The sequence below is a fragment of the Sarcophilus harrisii genome, chromosome 3, assembly GCF_902635505.1.
Source record: "Sarcophilus harrisii chromosome 3, mSarHar1.11, whole genome shotgun sequence".
NCBI classification, from domain to species: Eukaryota; Metazoa; Chordata; class Mammalia; order Dasyuromorphia; family Dasyuridae; genus Sarcophilus; species Sarcophilus harrisii.
In genome coordinates this window covers 284157277-284179765 of record NC_045428.1, presented here as the reverse complement: position 1 = coordinate 284179765, position 22489 = coordinate 284157277, and the positions used below count along the sequence as shown (strand labels likewise).

The 22489-nt window shown below is 35.3% G+C and overlaps 1 protein-coding gene across 5 annotated transcripts in view; it reads left to right on the top strand.

Moving 5' to 3' along the window:
- Positions 1-14274: 14274 nt before the first annotated feature.
- The window catches only part of CBLB (Cbl proto-oncogene B), a 217524-nt gene continuing 209309 nt past the window's right edge, over positions 14275-22489 (top strand). For 3 of the 5 annotated variants that reach the window (XM_012544469.3, XM_023498954.2, XM_023498952.2), the window contains exons 1-2: positions 14275-14738; positions 15859-16060. In XM_012544469.3, coding sequence (XP_012399923.1) covers positions 15893-16060 — 168 coding nt within the window. In that variant the 5' untranslated portion in view covers positions 14275-14738; positions 15859-15892. Of the gene's footprint in view, positions 14739-15068; positions 15223-15858; positions 16061-22489 lie in introns of those variants that run through there. The other 2 variants (XM_031959622.1, XM_031959620.1) reach the window with 2 other exon arrangements.

The window sequence follows — 22489 nt, the reverse complement described above, 5'->3', positions numbered from 1 at the left end:
GTTTCTTTTCTTTCTCTATTTCCTGCAGCTAGCATTCCAAGAACTAACTATATAATAATAGTAATAAAGGAAATCTTTTTTAACCTCTGATTTTATTTGGAAGATCTTTAGCATATTACAGATGATGCTTTTTTCCCCACCATATCTTCCCAAGTAAGTTCTCCTATTTTTGTTAATGATACTTTTACCCTCTCTCAGTTATCAAGATGCAGAATCCAAAAATTATTTTTTTTTTATTTTCCTCTCCTTTATAGCCTCTTTGCAACTATTTGCTGAATTCCACAGGTAGGTTCTTTAAAACATTTTTTTTCATCCTTGCCTTTTATCCCCATTGTCTTCATTGATCCTTTCTTCCACCAACAGCCTCCTGACTATTTGCAGGGTATTCCTATCTGATTTCTCTACCTTTACTGCACTGTCAAACTAATCCTACTAAAATACTGATTTCTTTATATTACTTTCCTTCTGGGAAAAAAATCCAATGGTTGTCAAATGCCTAAAATTATACAGATATAATAGATATTAAAAGCAGTAGAAAAGATGGAAAGAAAAAGGAGAGTCCTCTAAGTCAACATTTCCTAAATTAATTTAGACGTGTAATAATTAATTCTGACATAACAATTAAAAACGCATTTGCATAGAGCTTTACAACTTCCAAATTTTAGATATGATGAAACTGAAGTTTAGAAAAGGTTAAGTAACTTGCCTTTGTTTCTATAGCTAGTAATTGTCATATCTAGAATTTTAATCCAGACTTCTCAAATGAGATATTTGTAAAAAAAACAAAAAAAATCAACAAAACAACAACAAAAATTTAGCACAGTGCCTAGCACAAAATAGAAATGTAACATATGTTTGTTCCCTTCCAAGTTAATCCCTTCATCCCTACAATCACTTTTCTGACTCCAGAAAATTTTAATCACATAATGCTGCTTCTCAAATTTTTTTTGTTATATATATTTGAAAAGTCAGTAGACAAAACTGGATTCTATTATCTCTCTGTAGATAATTTGTAAATCTATAATTTCTCTTAAAAATAAGTTAACAAGTATTAAGCACCTACCATCTTCCAGACAAATTGAGGAAGAGGTATTAACACCTGAAGGGAATCAAGAAAGGCCTCTTAGTAAGCAGCAGCAATTTATGTGTATTTTGGAGGAAAGTAGAAATTCTAAGAGAAGGAGATGGGAAGGAAATGCCTTCTGTGAATACTGAAACAGTCTGTTCATAGAGACAGGTGTTAGAGTGGTATATGCAAGGAATAACAAGAAGATCAACCTGGGTATAGAATACATGGGGGGAAATGATGGGTAATGAGTCTGGAAAAAATAAATTGAAGTCAAGTTTTAAAGACTATCAACACCAAACAGAAAAATGTATATTTGATTCTGGAAGTAATAGCGAGCCATAGGAATTTATAAGAAAGGAATGACATGATTAGTCTTATAATTTGGGAATATTATTTAGACAATTTTGTGGAGGGGAATTGGAATAAGTGAGACCAAGGACATGAGCTCTGAACCATCATGACCATTACTGCAGTGCTTTAGGGGATGGTTGATCAGCACCTGAACAAATACAGTGACTAAGAGAATGTCCTATATTATCCCTCCCAATTGAATATCCTATGAAATCTCGGCATATCCAAAAGAAGGCACTATATTTTTCTCTAATCAAAACCCTATTTCTGTTCAAAATATCACTATCTTTCCAGTTACCAAGATTTGTAGCCTTGGAGTCAGCCATGACTCTCCATAAGCTTTATTCTCCTCCCCCACCATCCCATTTAATCAATGGCCAAACCTTATCTATTCTACCTCCATGATATTTCTCTTCTCTGAATTCCTACAGTAGTTCAGGCCCTCATGACCTTTCACCCAGATTACTGCAATAGCTTCCTAATTGGTCTCTCTGCTTTCAGTCTATTGTTTTTCCAATTTATCCTTCACACAGATGGCAAATCATCATTTTAAAACAAAACATGTCTATGTTGAACATTATTCCTCCCACTTAAATACTTTTAAAGGCTCCCTTCTGCACCTAGGACTGAATACAAAATTCTCAGTCTAGCATTTAAATCCACAATTTGGCTCCTACCTCTTTTTTTTTTTTTTTTTTTTTAAATATTACTCTACTTCACATTCTCTCTATTCCACTCAAATCTCACATCAGCCTTTTCACAGGTGGTACAATACATATAGAATGCACCCCTTTCTCACCTCTGTCTTATAGAATCCCTGGTTTCCTTGAAAGGATAGTTCAGTTAATGTACCTGCCAGATTCCCCCAATTTTTAGTATTCTAGTTCTCTGGAAATTGCATATTCTTTGAATTTATTTATATGTGTTTATTTTGTTATCTCCCTAGTTGAATATTAGCTCCTTAAAACTGTGTCATTTCCTTACACATGCTTGATGTCTGTTAAAGTGAATTGAATTGAGTTGAAATCCTGACTCAGACTTTTACTATCTATGTAACTAAGGGCAAATCATTTAACCCCTCAAAGGCTCAATTTCCTTTTCTGTAAAATAGGAATGGTAACATTTATACTACTCTCATAAAAACCTTCATGGGGTTTTTATGAAGAGTGCTAAGATTAGTATTATAAGAAATAAATATTTTTTATTTTACAGATGAGGAAACTGAGGCAAATAGGGTTCAATTATTTACCTAGGGCCTTGCCTATGGTCAAATAGCTTTTTTGGATTTAGGAAGGTTGGTCCCTTACAACTGTGATTTCTCAGTTTTGAGAACTAATTTTATGGAAACTCCTTTCGCTTATGCACAATAGCAACTCCTCTTTAACTGAATAGCTATATGTAATTTTGTGTTGCACTGAGTTAAGTGACTTGTCCATGGTCGCACAATAAGCTTGAATCAAAAAAAGGAATGAACCTCCTGCTGCAATACCACCCTGTATGTTCTAGGCCATTCTACCTCTTACAAGGTATTACTGGATCAAAACTGAGGTTTTACCTAGTTTTATAGACTAACACAGTTTTATGATATGTAATTTAATATTTAATTTAGAAAGGGAAAAATATCACTGGCATTAACATTTCTTCAAGGGTCTCTTCTCCACATCATACCAGGGTTTCATGGAAAATGCTACTTTCTGAATGTTGAAAAGTAACAAAAAACAAAAAGGTTACATGGTTCAAAAGAAGAGATATGAGAAGATACTCTCCTCATTTCCTTTATTGGAGGTTAGAAGACCGCAAGGGTTACATAGTTATACAAGTTACAGACTATTTTCAATGTACTTATGATGATTTTTCCCCCATTTTTAAAAAAAGTGTTAACTAGAATGGGAAGAAGTAATGGAGAACAGTACTGTGGAAAACTATGAATGATGTCAAAAAATAAAGACAGCAATAAAAACTTATTTTAAAAATATGCTGCTTTAAAACTCTTTCATTGAAAAATAGTGAGGTGGCCTTTGGTGCTGACATTCAACTTTACCAGGCTTCTCCCCTTCTGTACACTAAAAAAAATTAAATCCAACAATGATGTATATCTTTCCAGATATAGTCAAGGGACTTTTGAAAAAGAAGTGTTTAAAGGACTGGTCTCAAGACAGGAAAGAAGGGGAATTGGAAGGTGGAGAATTTTAATTCAAGATTCCAAACCCCAGATTCTTCTTAAGAATTGTCTCTAAACTTCCTAATTCTCCTATTTTTTTAAAAATCATTTTTCTTAAGGATTCAGACCTTGTCAAAACACATGAAAACAGTCAGGTATAATATCCACAGTCTTGTGTTTTATATGATAATACCCTCTTCCATTTTCACAGAAATACAGAGTTTAGTATATAAGGTGTGCATATCATCTGAATTCCTCATGCTTATTTCTTCACCTGCAACCATGCAAAGTCATGGTGTATATGATAAGAATATGATATGTAAGTTAATATTTAACAAAAAGAAGTTTTCCTTCTGATTGGAATGTTCACTTCTAAACATTAGGGAAAAGACATTTTTATTCAACTAAACAGGCAAAGTGAATTAGGAAAGAATTGGTAACTGGACCTTTTATTCTAACTGTAGAGGTGATAAAATGACCACAAAGAAAGTTCTCCCCATCCCAAAATAATTTTCCATACTTACCATAAGGTTTAAAATTCTATCTTTTGGAATGGACATTTTTCTTATACAAAATGCAATCATCCACAGAGGCGTAACAAATTGATTTTTTTTTTAATCATTAACACTTTAATGTGAATGAATTTCTAGGATCTTTCTCAAAAGGATTGCCAGGTAAGAACAGGACACTGAATGATTAGAAGACTCTGAATAAATTTTGATAGTAAAGTAAGCAAAGAGCTAGATCTAAGGATAGGATTACAGGATTTAGGGGAAAACTTGGGAAGCATAAGAGTGGGTAAAATGCTGCAATATGCAGCCATGGGATAATGTAAAGGCACTATTCACCTGGAAATATGAATAGTTGAAGATCCCTAGAAAGAGGGAATAGGGTTCTGAAAGCCCAGCAGAAAGGTGCTTAAGAAGTATCTACTGTAAAATTTTGCATAGGATCTGTGAATATAATTCAGTAAATTGCATAGGCTAGATAGAAAGTCTGTCAGACCAAAACAAGAATTTGTGATGGACAGATATAATTTGTTGATTTTCCCATTTAGCTGTGAATAAGGTAATTACTAAAGGTGCTTTTAGAAAGATGGGACTTGATTAGTGCCCTTTTCATTTTCCTCAGTAGTCAGAGCCCAGTTAATAATGAAAATGAAACTCAATAATGAATATGAAAATCTACCCTTTAGTCTTAGATTTAGAAATTAAGATGGCATTTGAAAAGTGCATGATTTATTATGAGAAAGTATCTTTACTGTAGGCTCATTTGTTGCATGTCATTTGGCAAGCTTTCTTTTTTTTCCCTAGGTTTTCTGTGGTTTACTTAGTGCAAATGGTCACATATGAGAGTTTAGTGTAGTAGTTATAGAATATGAATGATTTCAACGAAAAGAGGCACCCTGACTTTCACTAAGTATCTATATATTAGGGCAAACCACATAAATACTTTTGGCCTATTTCCTGTGAATAAATGGGACAGTTTTTGTGTCTTTCAAAAGTGGGTTGATCTGGGTTTTTTTTTCCTTTTAGTTGTTGTTTTGCTTTTAAGGATGTTACTATTTTCAATATTTGGATAACAGAAAAAATATATTATATTATAATACAATATATTATGTTGTATATATACAATGTATACAATATAATATTGTATAATATATACCAAAGGAAAGAATATTCTGCTTTATCCAATGAGAATATAACTTCTTTTGCTCCCTTTTAGGACCACAACTCCAGCTTGAATTTACAGGTTATGTTCCCTGGAGAATTGTTTATTCATTCATTTCAGTCATGTCTGATTCTTTATGACCCCTTTGGGGGTTTTCTTGGAAAAGATATTGGAGTGGTTTACCATTTCCTTCTCCAACTCTTTGTATAGATAAGGAAACTGAAGCAAATAGAGTTGAGTCACTTTCCCAGGATCATACAACTAGTAAGTGTCTGAGGCTGGATTTGAACTCAGAAAGATGAGGCTTCCTGACTTTTAATCCACTGTGTCACTTAGCTGCCCTAACTGCCCTGGAAGAATTAATAACTCAGTTTAAAGCACTCTTTGAACTTGTACTCTTAAAAACAGAGTTCACATCCCCCAGTGGTGTGCTTACCTTTTTAGTTCTAGAACATAATTGGCTAGAACCAAAGGCATTTATTAAATAGCATAGTAATATGTGTAATATAGAACATTTCCCCCATAAGTTTAGTGTATACTTTGCTGAAAACATACACACCATCCTAGGGAGAGTGGGCAAGTATAGAGATCACTTATGAGGAATCCATAAGTGGAGAATGTGTACAGATGAATACCCCAGTCATCTGAAATTAAAGGGCTCCTGATGTTCTCTCATGATATTCTCTTTACTGCTCTTCCTGGAAAAGATAATTATACTAGGTGCCTTGCTCTGCTAGGCTCACTAGGTCTACTCTATGTTGCTCTTTGGTAGATTTCAACCTCTGCTGACTCTGACACGACCTAAAGTAGGTTAAGGTCCTGCTGGATTCTTTCAAAAAGAATGGGAACTCTTATCTTAGGATGAGAAGGAAACCTTTCAAGTTCTGCTTCTTTGGAGTTTTACCCCTGAAATCTGCAATTATTTGACTTGTAAGATCCAGTGTAAGATAAAATTTCTCTGAGTCTCTCTCTCTCTCTCTCTCTCTCTCTCTCTCTCTCTCTCTCTCTCTCTCTCTCTCTCTCTCTCTCTCTTTTCTCGGTCTCTCTTGGTCTCTCTCTGTCTCTCTCTTTCTCTGTCTCTCTCTGTCTCTCTCTCTCCCTCTCTCCCTCCCTCTCCTTAAAGCACCTATCTCTCTCTCTTCAGAAGTTTTGCATTTCCAGGTCAGCTAGGCATGGCTCTTTAGTCCTTTGGGTTTCAAGAGGATTCTGTCAATGGTCATTTTCTCCTTCAAGAAATATGCTATTATAGGAATTAGTTCTCACCGGGATACCAGCACCTGACTTTGGAACACCTGAATTTTCAAATATACAAGATTGCTGCTAAGCCTGAAAACATCTATTTTTTCAGGTCTGCTATTTTCTGATCTATTCTTAAGAAAGGAAAAGTAAAGGAAGCAGAGGCAAGTGTCCAAGGGCTTAGATTTGCCGAGCAAACAAATATTTTCTCTGTCATGTGCTTGTAGAGACCAAGACTGCTAGGGATTGTGGGGAGGAATCTCTACCTCTTACCATAAATCCCCTGTAGTCTATAAGAGGTGAGAGATACAAGGACAGAGTTTGGAACTTCCACAGAAATGACTATCATTTTCATTGTTTCAGTGTAGCTATTTTTTTTTTTTTTTAATTTAAGCCACAAGGGGCAAGGCTGATCTTCTCAGGAAATTATTAAAAATTCCCTGAGCCTTATCACTTGCATTTATTTAATGGCCACAGTTCTTTAATCTGTGAAGACAGATTGAGACATTTCTCAGATTTGGTCATTGACTAGCAATGGTGTACAATTTATTTGGTTTTCAGGTCATTTAGCATTACTCCTCAAATTGATCCATGATTTCTCCTGATTGACTTCCTTTACATTTAATACTTTTTTCATGGTCAATATCTACTCACTGTATGTCCCTGAATTCATGGGACAGAACTAATTTCATTAGAAAAATGTACTTTGAATAAGGCTTCTCAAAAAAAAAATCTTTTATCTGAGCACTTGTCCCAGTTTGGGGTTTGGAAAATATAGAATCCATATTTATGCCTTCTGTAATATGGTATAGCATATCTTTCTTGATTAGATTCCCTTTGAAAAGATTAGTGTCTTCTTAAAAGACTCTTCCCCTGAATCATTCATCAACTTTGTAATGTAAAATGATGCAGTCAGATAATTGAAAGTACAATATGGTAGCTTGAAAAGAGAGGAGAAAACTTGTACCTGCATGTTTGTAGAATAGACTGCAGTACATTGAGTATCTAGGTTGGCTTATAGGAGCTCTGAATCCATCTGAAGATGCTTACTCCTATGTAAAGGCAGTGTTATTTAGTGGGGCTTGGAGCCTGAAAATGCTATATTCAAATTCTGCCTCAGATACTGCCTCAGATATTAGTTGTAAATTTAGTTCACTTAACTTAATCTACATATACCTTGGACAACTCTGTAGTGGTTGCAAGGAGTTCCTCATGATGACTTTCTGAACCAAATAATGTGTCTTACAAGAGATTTTTTTTCCCCCTCTGACTTGTATATTTATAAAAATGTCTTTAAAATAAAAATGAAATATATTACTTATACATTTAATGAATTTCTTCAATGATACATTGGCAATTGCCATCACTGCTGTGCTGCCTACCAAACCATCTGTGCCCATAGTATATACCTAACTATAAATATATATAATTTAATCTAGTTATTCATGTGCTTTTTGGAATAGCTGTGATATTTCTCATGTTTTGGGTTTTCCATCTTTTGTGACTTTAATATTTGTATTTAATGCTGATAGACTTGACTTATTCAGTAGCAATTTGATGAAATGCTGGAAATTCTGGGACATTCATGGAGCAATAGGGCATAATACATATATAGATATAGATATGTATGTATATATATGAAACTGTATCAGAAAATCAGGGACATAAGCATCACTATCTAGAGCTTATTTAATATTTCTCATCATATCACTTTTTGATTCTATTTTAAATTATTGATTTTTATCTTATAAAAATATTGTTCTATATGGTAGTTATAATTCTCATGGCAATAAACTGTTTTTCTGTTGCAAATCAAATTGATGAAGAATTGTGGAGATCTAGTCAAAGTACTTTCCCTACTCTCCAAACTCCCACCCTCTGCAAAAAAAAAAAAAAAAAAAAAAAAAAAAATCTTAGAATCTCAGAAGCCATTTATTCAGTCAAATTCATAACTGACCAAGAATCCCCTTTATATCATGGATATCGTCATGCAGCCAAATAGGTCCAAAGTTAGGAGGTGAACCAAGGCTGTTTGACTAGAAATCTAATGCCCTTTCCACTACAACAAATGAGTTTCTATAAGACATAACAATTTTTATAACAATTATAGTTATTCTAGACTACCTGACCAATGCTTATAAGGAAGATAATATTCAGGAGCCCAGAGAGTTCCAATATTTTACTAAATCATCAGTCTATCTCTTCATTACTAAGTAGATGGTCTCCAAGATTTTTTCTAGTTTTAATATTCTAAGATTTTGCATGTTTAACTTAGATAGTGAAAGCAAAAAAAGAAAAAAAAAAGAAAAGAAAAGAAAATGAAAAAAAAAGGGTTTTGCTTTTATAAATCATAATATATAGAGAGGGAATAATTATACAAAGTTTTTCCCCAGCCACTTCATAATCATTACACAAACCCTAGGAGTAGGAATGTGACATTTCCTGAACCAATATTACAGTGTGGAAAGGAACTAACAACTTAGAATGCATAGAAACATCCAATAAAATGGTAGGTTTGGGGGGAAGCGATATGAATTTGGAAGAAAGAATTATATTTTATACTGTCAGAGTATTTTTTTTAAAAACATAGATTGTAGAGTTGTATTTTAAGCAAAGATTCTAAAGTCAGTGTGAAAGGCAAAAATCATCTATAGATAAAATAACTCTTAAAATCTAATGTAATAAAAGTATTTTTACTTTAATTTAAATTTAATTAACTGACAGCATTTTTAAACAGTTGTAGTTGGAAAGGGGCAAGCATACTTTTTTTTTTTAAAGGCAGCCTAGATTTGCAAAGGTTATTATTGAAGAAGTTGACTGTAAATTTCAATTTTAACAATACATAGGCTAGAATTAGAACTTTTTGGATAAGTAGCTGGCAGAAAAAAATGATAACTAGGGCAAATAACACCCTTGAAAGGGCTTCACATATATTAGAGTGATCATATTACTATCCAAGAGAAACATAATTTTTTTTCTTTTGTTTTATCATGAGGTATGAGGCAAGAAGATGAAAGGAATTCAAACTCAACACAAGAGGAGTTTTCTGGCTAACCATGAATGAAAATAAACTAAGGCTATTGACACTACTCACTTTTTTTTTAAGAGAAAAGGAATTTATTGGTACACCAAAGACACCAAGCAGTAGGACTGAAGCTGAATTCCAAATGTCAGCACCTTTTATAGATAGGAGTAAAGCAATTTACATATAAGTTTAAGACAATCTTGATTGGTAGAACTCTCAATAAGAAGGTAGAATTAGTGTCACCTCAGCTTGTCATCATAGTATCATTAGGAGATGAGAGTAGCTTTCACGTGATGGAATTAATCCTAAGGGGACTTCATCCTTTCCTGCTGGCTGGTTGAACACAGGACCCAAAGACTGAGCAATGTTCAAACATAGGGGCTACTCAAACAGACTCTGTCCCAATATCTGACTTTGCATAATCTCCCTTTGATGCACTCATGGAACATTGGGTATATGGGGTATTCTTGGAAGATTAGCCCTTCCGATGTGAGGGTTTGGTAAGCAATCATAAAAGTTAAATTTAGTTAAGAAAAGTCATAATCTCATGAAATAGATTTGATAGGTAAACCAAGTCAGGTTACAAATTAAACTACTTAGAGGACTCACTATCTGTGGGAATGATGAAGAGGAAGAGCTAGTACACTAAGAAAAGTATGAGTATGGAAGAAGTATGAGAGATTAAGGAAACTAGGAGAAGTAGGTGATTAGGTGAAGGAATTAGGTGAATGGGGACTTTTCCTGATCTCATTTGAGGTTTTCTTGGCAAACTTACTGGTATGGTTTGCCATTTCCTTTTGCAGCACAGGGTTAAATGGCTTGCCCATGGTCACACAGCTAGTAAGTGTTGGAGACCAGATTTGAACACAGGAAGAGGAGTCTTCTTAACTTCAGGTTTAACTTCAGCTGCTCCTTCTGTGCTTATGTGCAAATACAAATAGTGCTCTTACATTCTAATGGAGGACAACTCATAAAATGAAGTTGAAAGATGAGGACGGGAAATGAATGGTAGAGAATATCTGCAGTGTGGTCTAGAGAGAAATGAGATATGACTGACCTGGATGCACTTCTTACATGGAGGTTCTGGGAGAGAGTTATCCAATCAGGAGGATAAGACACAAGGGCAAAAGGTACTTCTAATGTGTGAATCCCAGGCCTAGAGTACTGAAGAGGAACAGCAGATTTAGTGTGCCTTCTCATCCTAACTATGGGCTTAATCTTATTGAATGGAAGAGTAACTGAAATAATTGTAAATTGTTACTTTCCTCTCTTTTCTGCTGACAGAGGTTCTTGGGGATATTATTTGGCTCAACTTACTCCTTAGAGAAAGTTTGATTTTTAAAAGATCAACAGGAATGAAACAAATTCTTTGCCAGGCAATGGCTAAATGTCCTCTAATTTTTGTTAGTTTTGATGGGAGAATTTTATCATACCTTCTAAATGGATGACAGAATTTGAAATACTTTACACTTGGTTTGAAATCTTAAGACATTTTTTCAATGTTCTGTCCTTTTCTGAAAATATGATTGTTTCTGAAATCTTTTGTGATATCCTCAAGTTAATTGAGGTCAAATCAATCGAACTGTATTCTGTTCTCTCTCCCTTCCCCCACTTCCATCAGTAATCCTGTAATGGGAAAAATTTTCATTTCTTATCCTCAGACTTTGCTTCCATTTAAATGCTGAGGGCATGGGGGGAGATGGAAATTTAGGAAAAAACCCAACTATCTGTTTAAAAGTTAATTAAAAAAACCAAAATATTAATACTTGAATACTTTTAGAACTATTTTTGTAATATTTAGGTGATGTTTCTACAATACTTACTTTAAACATGACTCTATATATGTATCTATACCACATACTATAAAGCCTATAATTTAATACCTACATTGTTAATGACACATAATCCTTAATACTGTAGGCAATGACATTTCTTCATCCTGCCATTTCTTTGTTACGTAATGTAATAAAAAGCAGTAGTATCCGCTATAACATGCAAATATTTTCCCTACTCTACACTTAGTCAGGTGTGCATATGAGTAATATACTTTGTTGGCAAACTTAACTGTCACTGTTGCTCTAGGTACTGAAAAACTTGATGTAGCTTCATATGATATAAATCTTTACTCCAACCTGTTTTCAAAAGGGGTCTCTTTAAATTACACTTTTCCTTTTGTTTTTTCACTTCTGCCTACATTACTATTTTGTGTTTGAGTAAAGGAGATAGGGTTCATAGAAAAGTTATAGAATTAATAAATCAGATGCATAGCAAAATCAATTCCGATAGTAAAGTACTGTCACCAGTAATTTATGAGTTATCTCATGTGACTTTGAGGGGAAATCCATTTTTACTTAGGTTTGTTATTTAATCTGGGATTAAAACCTGAATGTGGAGCATATCCTGAAGTGCATGAAAATTACTCAATTTGCCTTCAAGATGTGTCCATTGGTTAAAGGGCTTTTAAGAGCAGTCATCTTTGTCAATGTGTACTATCTATTCCATTTAAACATAGTTATATAGTTTATTATAGACATCTCCTTTCATATAAATTGTTCTCAAATTAATGTGTAACTGGAATCTAGGGAGAGAATGCATTTAATTACAAGAGTGTTGGTAGCTATGTATTCATGTGTATCTCTCTTCCTTCTAAGGGGGTAATTAGAAGAAGTGGAAAATCTTGAAAAAGAAACAAGATCAAATGATTATATATGTCAAATATAAATGATTCATGGGCAGCTATGTGGAGCAGTGGATAGAGTGCTGAGTCTGAAGTCAAAAAGATTCATCTTCCTGAATTCAAATCTGGCCTCAGCCATTTACCAGATGTGTGACTCTGGGCAAGTCACTCAATCCTATTTGCCTCAGTACCACATTTGTAAAATGATTTGATGAAGGAGATGGCAAACCATTCCTTTGTCAAAACAACAAAAAACAACTGGGGTTGAAGAGTAGGGGGCAACTGAACAATAATAGTCATCAGTGGAATAGAAATGATAAGCTGCTAAAATAAAAGTAGTTCTTTTGCTTAATGGATTTAAAAGCATATTTTCCCTGTTTTCTATTCCGCTGACCAAAATGAAACAAAACAACTCCAGCTTGAAAATTCCTAATCACCTAAAGTTCAAGGCTGTAATAAATAAGAATACTGTCTAAGTGAACCTTGATAAAAATAGAGTATTCAGCACACATTCAATATTGGGCTTTAGAAGGATTGAATTATTAGGGAACACCAGTAGTTAATGAAAGAAAAGATCAAAAAGATTCAGTAAAAAGGATAAAGAACAGAGAAATGACAGAATAGAACCAAGAGTCATTGTATTTAATAATGCAAAATAAAATAGAGGTTCATGAAAAAGATAATCAAGAAGTGGAAACCCAAAAGCATCTCGGTAGAAATGAAAACTAGAATGCCAGAATTGAAGAATTAAAAAAAAAAAAAAAAAAAGATGGAAAATTTAGAGACCACAATAGCGAACATATCTTGAGAAGATAAATAAAATACAAAAAAAAAAAAAAAAAAAAATCAAGCAAGGTATATTTTTTTCCTCTCCTACTAAAATGTGAGCTCCTTAAGAGGATGGACTGCTTAACCTTTCTATTTATATCTCTGGGGCGCAGATAGAAGGCCTTTAATAAATCTGGTAAGAATATACCTCTCCTTCCCCGTGGCCAATTTAAAAAGGAGAAAGGATAGATGTGATCTCTCGGGGTAAGGGACTCAATTTTACAAAGAAAAGAGAGAGGAATAATAAGAGCAAGTAATGAAAGGAAAACGATAGCTCAGATAAACCTAGAAAAAAATTTTTTTAATTAATAGATTCATTCATCTTTCAGTTCCTCCTACTTTGGTGTACTAGCAGAAAATCTGCTTTTTTTATTTTTTATTTTTTTTTTGACTGGGTCACTGCTTCCTTTCAGTACAATGAAATACAATTCCTTCCAGGAACTAACAGCTGGAACAGAACATTGGTTTGCCAAGTCAGACGCTCTTACTATAATCCCAGCCTAGATAGGGGTCCCACTCTAGCTCAATTTTTTCCTCATAGTGCCTACTAAAAACTAAGACTCAGGTCCTACGAAAAAAAAGTGTCCTTTCCAGCAGCCTTAGCAAGCAAAATTTCTGCTTTTTCCACTCTAACCCAGGCTCAAGTGCCACTCATTGCCTCCCACCCTCAGTTGCTACGAGACAAAAGACTAGGAAGGTGGACAAAGCAGGAAGTCCCGCCTCTTATCCCCTAGTTGGCTTTTACTCTCCCTCCAGATGGTCACGCCTATTTCTCCTTTTAGCCCCCATTGACCAATTCCCTGGGGGTTTGAATCCTTTCCCCTTCCTTTTCCCACTTCCTCAGGGGGCCACGTATTTATACCCTCTCTTCTGTGTCTGGGATGGGTGTGTGAATGTATATATGTATATGTGTGAATGTATATGGGGGGGAGGTGGGGGGGAAGGTTCTTTGGCAGCCCTGGGTACTCTAGGAGACGTGGAGGGAGGGGAGGGGCGAAGAAAGGGTCTATCTTCCATTGGTCAAGTCCTGTGTCCTGCAATGTTGAGCTTTAGTAGGATTGGCCAAACCCCTCCCTCCTGCCTCTTCTCTCCTCCTCCTCCTCCCCTCGTCTGGGTGTTTGAGTGTAAGTTACCAGGGAGAGGGGGGAGGGAGACACTAAGAGGGGAGGAGAGGGGTGGGGCATACTGTGAGTTGTCTCCTCCTCCTCCTCCTCCTCCTCCTTCTCCTCCTCCTCCTCCTCCTCCTCCTCCCTCCCGGGCTGCTGCTGGTGTGTCCCCAAGCCCAGGAGGGGGGGTGTAGTGGGGAGAAGCAGGAGGCGGGTGTGGATTTATTTCAACCTTAAATTGTTGTCTTTTTTTTTTTTTTTTTTTTTTTTTTTTCCACGTCTTGCCTGAAGCTGGTTGGTAGAAGCTCCCTGTATTTGGAATAGCTGTCTTATCTCACTCTCTCGGTGCTGCCATCCCTCCTACGGCACCCGCCCCGACGTGCGCGCATAGTGTAGCCTCACGCACACGCGTGTGCCTGCCTTCCCCCCAGGAGTCCTCTATTGCCGGGAGAGAAGGCGAGGAAGAGCTCTGCTTGCGAGACTCAATGTTTCTCCCGGGCCAAGTGCCCCTTGAGCAGCCAGACACGAGCTACGGAAGAGGAAGAGAGAAGAGCCCCCAGTTTGCTCTTGCTACAGTTGTTGCTGCTGCTGCCGCCGCTGCTGTTTGAAGAGGGGTATTTAATAACCCGAACCCCCGAGTGGGCTGGGGCGGGGGGTATAGAGGGAAGCAAGGCAAAAAGAGAGGGAGAACAGCCGTGGAGATTGGAAGGGAGCTGCATGGGCTGTATAAAGGCGCAGGAGAGGGCAAGACGAGAGAACTGCTGCTTCTTGTTGCTTGGAGGAGAAAGGATACTTTGTCCTTCCTTCTTTCTACCTTTCTCCTCCCTAACTGTGGATGAAAAGCAATGGGGGCAGCTGGGGAGTGGTGATGAATTTTTTTTTTTCCATCCAGAAACAAAGCTCTGTGTGTTGTGTATGTGTATGTGTGTATTTTGTTTTCTTTTTCCCGATGGGGGGGGAGGAGGTAGGAGGGCTGAATCAGGAGTGATCTTCCCTCCTCTTCCTTTTTCCCTCCTTCAGTTTCTTTCCTTTAAAACAGAAAAGAAGGAAAGGACTCCCTCTAGCCCCCCTCTGATTTGGTTATTAACTAACTTATAGGTAACTACTGAAATTAAATTTTTTTAAAAGATAACTTTGAATTTGGGGGAATCTGTCTCCGTGTTTGAGATTTTTAAGCTGGGGAATAAAATACAAGTCATACAGCCTTTGTTGAGCTCAGATGTGTCCCCATATGAGGTGTATAGTAATTTTTTGGTTGGCCTAACTTGAAATCTAGTGCAGGATGAAAATGAATGAAGCCCCAAGAAATTTCCTCAGTGGCTTCGTTTTTGTTTTTATGGGTTTTGGTAGGGGGTTAAGGGAAAGGAGATGGGGAGAACATTGTGTTCTTATCTCTTTGGAGTGATTGTATTTATGTTGCCTTTTTGTTCTGAGCTGAGTAATGCAATCCAGCTTGTGCTCCTTCAAATATGAGTAATATTTGTCCACAACTGTTAGTTTTCGAAAAGCAGAGTCAGGGTCACTTCCCAGACACCCACTCTGTGTAGATTGTCACTGTGAATCCATACTCTCCTTGTCTAAAAGTTGAACTCTGGGCCGATTTCACTCCATCTACTGCATTCTTTACTGAAGGAGGTGGGTGGGATGAGTTAGCACATTTAGTTTTCTGTTGGGGAAAAAATATTTTAAGGACCTTGTGAGTTTCATTTGATAACTTTAAAAAATTATTTTCAGTATTCTCATAATTGCTGAAGAACCGAGGTCCCAGATGGCTAACGCTATGAATGGCCGGAACCCTGGTGGCAGAGGAGGAAATCCCAGAAAAGGACGGATCCTGGGCATTATTGATGCTATCCAGGATGCAGTTGGACCACCTAAACAAGCTGCAGCTGATCGAAGAACTGTTGAGAAGACTTGGAAACTCATGGACAAAGTGGTGAGTATTTATTCTTTTTTGCTTATAGAATCTTTGGGATCTCTTAGACATTTAGTATTTCGTGACACTTGGCAATGATAAGCTTCTGATGGACTCTTAAATCTTGTAATGAACACAAGATCGATTTGTCCAGCATTTTTCTGTAAATTGTGTGTGTGTGTGTGTAGAAAGAGAGAGAGTAACAAATTAACAAATTTATTAACAAATTGTTAATAAATATTTGTTGATTTGACCTGGGTTCTAGCCATAGTTTTGCTACTTTTTGTTACTTATTGACCATGTGACCTTGTGCAAATTACTCAACTTATGTAGCTGATGTTTCAGGACTCAAGTACATCAGTTTGATCATCCTTTCATATAAATGGGCAACTGGGATAGATCATCTCAGAGTTTATTTCTAGGTCTAAAGTTCTGAGTTTGCTAATGAAAGACAAAGGCATTATGATTTGAATCAGATATTTTGCTCACTTCTTGGCTTTGTATTTGCTGTAAAAGTTGATGTCTTGATAGGAATTGGTCTTGCTTTTACCTTTTATCTTACTCTTTAAGATTCAGAGTTCTTCCAGAGAACTCAGAATTGCAAAGCTCATGCAATAAGCTGCTTAATGTCAGCATATTGTCTCAGAATAATTTGGAAATGTTTGTTCTCACTTATAAGAGGTTGTCTTGCCCTTAGACCAGAATTGGAGCTCTTAAACAGGTAATTTATGCAAAGCATTTTATAAAGCCCTCTGATGACAATCCAGTGCATGAAATGGAGAGCATTTATCTGGGAAATAATTACACAGATTAGCTCTCAAGTGAGTAAGCAAAATTTGAAATAGTTTCCATTATATCTTTGGAAAACATCTTCATTTTAAAAGTTATGTGCTCTTGTTAATGGCTAAATTACAGTTTCTTTCATCTACTATTCCATTTTGAAACAGGAAATCTATTTGATTGCACATTATTTGTTGTGAAGGGAAAATTTATGTTGGGGGTGGTGGTTCTGAGAGTTTCAAATATTTCTGTGGTTTCTACAAGTTGCTTTCAGATAAACTGAAAGATCACACACGGAAATTTAGCTATAAATGCACATGCAGAGTAAACCAAGTTAAGATTATTTCAGAACAACTTAAGATCATCATAGGCTTAAGTAATTTAGATAGCAGTGTCCTAAATATGATGATGCCCCAACTTTATTTCATAATGAAAAGATCTTTTTTTGAAGCAATGTAATTTCCCAGATTATATTTGCAATAGGTAGAGGACCTCATAGATTTTCCATAAGGGATCTTTGAGCCAATTAGAACAATTAGTTGGGAAAGAGGCCTGAAGTAGATATATAGTTGTCTCAAATATCAGTAAGATACACACATATTTTTATGTTAGGTCTTACATTCTTTAATATGAAGAAACCTTGGACCTTTCCCCTTTGCTTTTAGTTTGTCACTAGATACAAATATAGTGTAAAAAATTCTAATCTGTTGGTTTAAAGATATAGGTAATTGCCAATTCTTGGACAGATCAACTTTATTTCATTTTCTTATTGATTGGAATGTAGGTAGATGGGATGGCTTTCTAATTTTGCTGGTATTTATTTTGGATTTTTAGGATAGCCTGTTTAGGTTTCTGCCAATTGGTTAAAATTTATGATCCAAATTTTATTATGAAAGTGTAGCAGACAAGACTTTATAACCTGTTGCTTAAACTCAGCTTTTAATTTGGATCTTTGATAATTATTGAAGCATATGCATTTGAAAAAATTTGAAGATATTTGGCAGACAAAACTTTTTCAGTTTTATTTGTGGTAGCTGAAGTTCAGTTTCACTTCTTAAATTAGAGATTGGAATTTAAAGTCAAAATTCAAGGTTTCTGGTTGAAATCATCCTTTATGAAGACTTATAAGTCCAGATTATTAAGTGACTCCTATATGAATGTGTCAGATTTTGTAAAATTTTTGGTTTTTCTCTCTCTTTTGTTCTTATGGTGGTCAAAGACATCTAGAAATCAGACAAGGTGAACTGAAAGTTGGGTCAATATTACATAGATTCCATATAGGAAATAATGCAGTTATAGTTACTGTAAAGACCCTACTTTAAAAACATTAAAAACCAGCCCATTATGCTAATATAGGGGCACTTTGGTGGCACAGTGGATGGAACACCAGGCCTGGCATCAGGAAAACTAATCTTCATTTAGTAGCTGTATAACCCTGAACAAGTCACTTAATCCTGTTTGCCTCCGTTTCCTCATATCTAAAATAAGCTGGAGAAGAAAATGACAAACCATTTTAATATCTTTGCCAAGAAAATCCTGATTGTGGTCTCATAGGAGAGGACTGGGAAAAAAAAAAATTGAACTACAACAATAACAATGCTGAGGGGTTTTATTTACTTTTACAGCTCTGGTTATAGAGACTTGCATTTCCCTAAGATAAGACCAGCACCTGTCATTGTTTGCTTTATCTTTAGGCCTTTTGTAGAGTTAGCTTAACTTTAGTAACTTGATGAACTCTATTGCCTAAATTCTTCACTGTGGACTTCTGGATAAGTTTTCAGTGGTTTTCAAAAATTGTTCCTGACGTTGTGTCCATGGGCTTTCTTGAGGAGAATTTATTTTACAAAATGTTAGACTCATGTGTGGCTTATGCAGGCAACACAGTACTATCAGCACATTTATAATTACTAATTGATGTTGTTATTTCATTTTATGTAGTACTGAAGAGTCATACACATGTGTTTATTTTCTCTTATTTGTCAGTGGTAAAGGAAGTGGTTCATAATATCAACATTGTCTTAATGATTACATCAGAAACTTGACTGTTAGTCCAAAAGTTAATCCCTTGATACATTACCTAACTGTTTAGTAAAATAGCAGCAAGAATATGTAGTTAGCATCAGAATTCCAGAGAAGAGTTACTTTTCAGTCCTCTGGATAGTGATTTGAAAAGACATTTTAGATGTACTGTTGATTTTTTTTCCCCCTGAAGCAAAATCTAAAGTTAATTAGCATTAGATAATTGATTACTCTTAAGGTTTGGGGAGTGTACTGAGGTAGATGGTGTATGTGAGCTTTGTAGAATGAATAAATGTAAGTTTATTTTTCTACTGACCCATTAATTCATAATACCTTCAAGTAGTTGAGACGTTTCAACTTTAATAAATTTAATACTTTATTTAAAGATTATCTGAGAGGAACTGCTTTAATTTGTCCTCATAGGATGTTAATTGTTAGTAATTGTCATACACAGCATAATAGGGAAAAAGGTTGTTGGCAAGAGTCAGGTAACTAAGCATTTTAGGCACTTTGGGACAGAGTTGTAGAATGATGTAATGCCAAGGTTGCATTAGTTAGGAAAGTTTTTGGTGAGCCAAAGGGTGCATCTAGTGATTCAGTATTGTTTGAACTGATCCCCAAAGTGCCAGTGTTCAATCTTTCTCAGTTAGAAAGCTGAGTCTGTTTCAAGAGTATCCCCTGGGGATATGGGGCCACAGCTGGCTTAATCAGTTAAACAGTACCCAGTGCTTCTCATCATGGCCACCATTTAGGCACTTACATGAATAGGTTTTGGCTGGCTATTGTCTGCCTTTTAGAAAAAGCACTATCATCCCTCTCTTGGAAAAACTGAGGTTAGGATAAGAAAATGATTGCTAATTGGGATAGTAGAAAAGGTAATTGATTGAGGGGCAGTTCCTGTGTCATGATTCTCATAAGAATCTTACTCAGGTGATGGAAAGTAGAAGCAGTTTTCCAGTTAATAGATGCTAAAAGCATCGTGTAAACATGGATGAATGCTCAATAAATCCATAACAATTAATTGATAATGAAAAGCAGAGTATAATTGTGAACCTACATTTTCTACAGCTACCTTTGTCATTTTTGTAAAGTCATGTTATTTTAAGAATTACAAAAGCACTCAATATGAAAATGATAGAGGATTACTTTCCCCTTTTTTGTGTGTACTGCATTTAGATGGCTTGTTTTTCATTCTTCAAAACTTTAATGTGACAACAATGTAGCTAAAATCGGACTTCAAAGCCATTTGTTTATGGCCTTCTATTTTACATCTTTCATTAGAATGATGTGTTTTTCTCCTTAGGTTTAGATCCTTCTTCATCTCTTAAATGAATATTATTTTGGGGACTTAGGACTTGCCTGTGAATGTTAACTTTTTAAAAAAAAACTTCTAAGGCCTAGTTCAGAAACATCAATACCCTTGGTACAAAGTAAAGCAGTAAGTTTTTTCATCCAATCCATTTTTTGCCTCCTGCAAGTTGACTATTTAATAAATAGAACCAGCAGATCTTGCTGAATTAAGGATGTTTTTGGTCTGTGTGGGTGGGTGTGAGAGTAGGATTGAGAGGTAACTTAAAAAGCAAGGTTGTTTGTAATTCTGGGAGAAGTAAACTGATTCAAGTTTTGGTGATTTTATGTTGTAGTAGATCTTATTCAGTTTTGAATCAAGCAGCTAGCTGCCAGAAATCTTATTCTGTTTTATACTTACAGTGCTTGAATGGCATAGGTAATGGCAGCCATAGCATCACCAACAGAAAGCTCTTAATTGTTTTGCTCTGCAAAAGAAGGGTCTCCTACTCACATTTTACAATGTTATGTCAGTCACAAAAATTCAGGCATGGTTATTAGGTTTTTAAATTAAAGACCTTTTAAAAAAATTTTTTGAACCTAAGCAAATTTGCAGAAAGAAAAAAAAATAAACAATCTTTAAGCTCTTTTCAACAAAATATACTTTAACATATAGATATTACTAATTAACATCTTCTTATTGACTTTGTTGTTTAGTTGTTAAAGTTGCATCTGACTCTTGTGATCTAGTTTGGGTTTTTTTTGGCAAAAATACTGGAGTAATTTGCTATTTTCCTTCAGCTCATTTTACAGATGAGGAAACTGAGGTAAACACTTGAGTAACTTGCCTGAGAGCTACTAAAAGTGTGAGACAGGCTAGATTTGAACTCTTGAAGATGAGTCTTCCTGACTCTAGATTTAGGAGTCTATCTATTGTGTAACCTATCTTTCCCTTACTGATTATAGCTCTCTTCCCCCCCTCCCCAACTTGTAATTATTTCATATAGGAATTTGACATTATTTCCTGTCCCTCATAACTATCCTTTATAATGTTATGACCTCTTGTAACACTGAAGTTATTATGATTTGTTTGCTCATTCCTCACCTATGAGGATTTAGGTTGTTTCCAATTTTTAAGGATTACATTATAAAAGAGATATAAAATCTCTGGATTGATAGTTCTTTGTATTCTTTTCAATGACTTCCTTGGGCATGTTCCCAAAGGGAAGATTACAGTGTCAAAAGGTAAGGTCATTGGAAATGATAGAAAAATGCATTCCTTTCCTTCCTCTGTTCTCCCTTCATAGAGATGGGGATCATAGGTATATAATATTGCACCTGATAGAGATGATTTTTTCTTGAACCAATTTTTCTTCTCTTTTAATTTTAATGTTTGTTATAAAGTTTGGCTCACTAGGTAGATGATTGGGAAGATATATATTTGGAATTGATGGTGATGTAAAAACAAAGGTCAATTAAACAGTAAGATTAAAAACCCAAAGGGCATGGCCAATTATCCTGTTTCTGAAGGAAAAGCTGAGGCTATTGTACTGAGAGATTGCTCTTATAGTATGGCTACCTAAATTGATGATATTTTAAATCAAGTTTTTAGTAATGTATTATTGAATGAATAGAATATATTTTAAAAGATCAGAAATTTAATAGGTAAATAAGCAAGAAATCTATTCCTATCCTATTAGGTGAAATTTCACACACACACACACACACACACACACACACACACACACATATAATAGAACATTACAAAGATCTTTATTATAATTCCCATGGAGAAGTTAAAATACTGGTTTGACAGATTATAACATACATATTAGTTTTTTTTTCTTGTCAACCAAACAAGCATATCTAAACTTCCTTATGAATTCTGTAGTGTTTTGGTATATTAAATATTTAAGTGGAATACCATTTAATAGACCATTTGACTTATTATATCCAGATCCTGCAGAATCCTACAGAATATTGGTATTAAAATTATATTTCATTGAGCATTGTTGTGATCACCATTGGTAGTGGAAATTCTCATAAATTGGATCATACATATCATTAGGTACTTGATCTTTCTTACTATGTCATTCTATTTCATAAAATGACCTTATTCAAGAACTTATTAAATGATTGGTGACGAAAGCCTTCAGGTTTTATTTCTGAGCTGACATACAAACTTTTAGGGCCATTATCTCGCTAGGTAGATCCAAATCCACATTGAAGGGAAGTTCATACAGGGTACTCCCAACATCATTCCAGTCTGAGAAACCTCATGGAACCAAGAAGAGCTGAAGAAATAGATCCATTATGAGCCTGTCAGCCCTGATATGATTAGAAAGCTTCTTTCCCTTCCCCCTT